Here is a 2,590-nt window from a genome sequence, read left to right as displayed (position 1 = left end):
CTAAACCTAAAATGCGCAATCATGTGAAGAGACTCAATAACAATAAAAACAAAACCAAAAACTAAACCACAAGCATCAAAACATAAATCTTTAGAAGACATAGCCAACTTCACTTAAGAGGGTCAAAGATTTTTATTTGCCTCAACTTCAACCTGTTCATATACATATTTTATCTGACCCATTACTATATGTTTGGTATTTTAAAATATCATTTGTGACACATTAGAAGAAGAAATCATTAGATTTTTAAGATTGTGAAGTTTTTAAAAAGATGAGAACGCAATGAAATGTCATACAAAAAGAATAGCTAGAAAACCTAAGGAAGATAATGAATGAGGAAATGCAATTTTGAAATTATAATAACTTTAAAAAAAAAGTTTCAAAATAATTTCTAATAACCATCCACAATGACATGTTTCAGAATATAGAGTGGTTTGGAAAATCGTGTGCAACAAGCTCTTCTAAAAATGTCATCTCTATGTGTAGCAGTTATTCAAAATATATTGAATCACGATGTGTGATGAAACAGTACAATTTTTTTGAATATTGATGACAGTTAGTCTTGATATGTTACTTCAAATATACAAATCTTAAGATCAGTTTGGCCGTAAAACCTATTCCCTCAATAATTAATATTTTTTTTCAAAAAAATATTACAACGCTGTATATATGTTTACGCTCTTTCAAACGTATACATGTTTCTTTTTTTATGTTTCTGAGAGAGCTTTACAAGCACATGTTTCTAAGCAAAAACAAAAACAAAAACCAAACAAAAAGAATTAAGGGGAGATGAATCGACGGAGATCTCGTTTCCATGCATGCATATGCATTGAGACAAAGAATGAAACCATAACACTCTTGATCATTGCGATTAACATGCAGATCAATCATAAGCCTAATGATCTCATACTTAACTCATTGTAACGATGATCCACAACATCCATACGCTGCAATTTCATTTCATGATAAAATTGAGCAATAAACTCATCAGCTTTTGCGTCAATCATGTTATCACCATCATCCCCATAATTCTGAAAATCCTTAATCACAATCTCTTCCTCTTTCTCCTCCTCCTCAACCATTTCATTTAACCCCACCGCGGAAGCGTATCGGCTACTAGGCGGAGACTCTGATGCGAGAACAACCCCGTCTTCCTCACCTTGATGATCATTAGCAGTTTCATCAATCACGTTTATATTTTTAAGATTATTCTGACCGTTGAGAATCTGCGGCGGAGATTGGTGGCTTTGAAGATGCATAGGTCTCATGGACCCAATAAGATTCCTCCATATGCCTTTAGATTCATCATCAACTGGAACAATCGCTTTTGATGATTTACGAGAATTCCCTCGCATCATAAAGAGTGCAACCTTAAAGATATTCTTTGGTCGTTGAGGATTTTGATTAAGGGTTGTGTTTGGATTAAAGCTAATGATCGCGTTATCAACCTTTGTCTCCATTGAAATGGTGTTAATTGTGAGAGAACAATTAACAAAAAGTTGAAGAAAGAGGAAGATTGTAATTAAGGATGTTAAAACTAATGTGATATGTTAAATTTAATGTGACATTAATATCACCTCACCATGCGTTTTCCTGCAAAAAGCAGGGCGAGAATTTTAGGGAGCTTAATCAGTCAAAGTGTGGTGAGAAATTTAGGACACAAAAACAAGTTTAAATAATAATTAATTATTTATTATTAAGAAAATTAGGAATAATTGTTTGTTATTTTGGTTTAAGAGACATGAAGACAGCAAAGCATAAATTTTCTTGTGAGGTTCAAGTGTTTTGTTAAGAAGAGGTTTGAAAGTTATGTGGGAACGCACTTGATTTGTAGAATGACTATAATAGCCTCCTAATGGAGATTGTTGTTTGGATGAAACGATGAATATAATTGAGAGTTTAAAAATCAGACCGAACCGACTGTTTCAATTGATTAGACAAGAATCGAATCTGAAATTTGTTCGATTAATCTTTAAAAATCATTAGTAGATCAAAATTTGAGTAAAATGAAAAAAAAAACGAATTGAACCATTCAAACTAAAAAATCAAAATCGATTTTATAAAATCATCTGATTTAAAAAAATGCAACAAATTATCCTTTTTATAAAAATTTAAAAAGTGTAATATATCAATATTAAAACATAAAACATTCTCAATTACAACCATTGGAATGACAAGTTCTTTTCCTTGTGTCTATTCCATTTCAATGAGAATTTGATGAGTCAATCTGTTCACGCATCTTACTTTCAATCACACTCATTCATCATTATGCCGTATCTTTTAAATATAGATACGCTGTCGAATTTAATATTAATTTCCATTCAACTCAACATTTTGTATCGTTATCCAGATATGATTGATTTGTTTATCGTTGTTCAACTCGATTTTCCTTACTTTTGTCCAATTAAATATGTTATATTATTTATTTTTTATAATTATATTTTATTTTATTTAGATATTTTTAATTATTTAAATTTTATTTTAGATATTATATTTTATTATTTATATTTTAGTTTGAAAATAGTTTAACTTATTTTATTTTATTGTAATTTTTTAATTTATTCAAATTATTCTTAAATGAATGTTAAAA

The 2,590-nt window shown here is 29.7% G+C and overlaps 1 protein-coding gene across 1 annotated transcript; it reads right to left on the bottom strand.

Moving 5' to 3' along the window:
• Positions 1-609: 609 nt before the first annotated feature.
• LOC127092957 (uncharacterized) lies at positions 610-1,524 on the bottom strand. Its single transcript, XM_051031852.1, has one exon. It carries the CDS (start codon positions 1,458-1,460, stop codon positions 888-890), a length of 573 nt encoding a protein of 190 aa, XP_050887809.1. The 5' UTR covers positions 1,461-1,524; the 3' UTR covers positions 610-887.
• Between the last annotated feature and the right edge of the window lie 1,066 nt (positions 1,525-2,590).

The sequence above is a fragment of the Lathyrus oleraceus genome, chromosome 6, assembly GCF_024323335.1.
Source record: "Lathyrus oleraceus cultivar Zhongwan6 chromosome 6, CAAS_Psat_ZW6_1.0, whole genome shotgun sequence".
Classification (NCBI taxonomy): Eukaryota; Viridiplantae; Streptophyta; class Magnoliopsida; order Fabales; family Fabaceae; genus Lathyrus; species Lathyrus oleraceus.
Note: the sequence above shows the minus strand (reverse complement) of the source record. Positions and strands in the feature narration are given on the sequence as shown.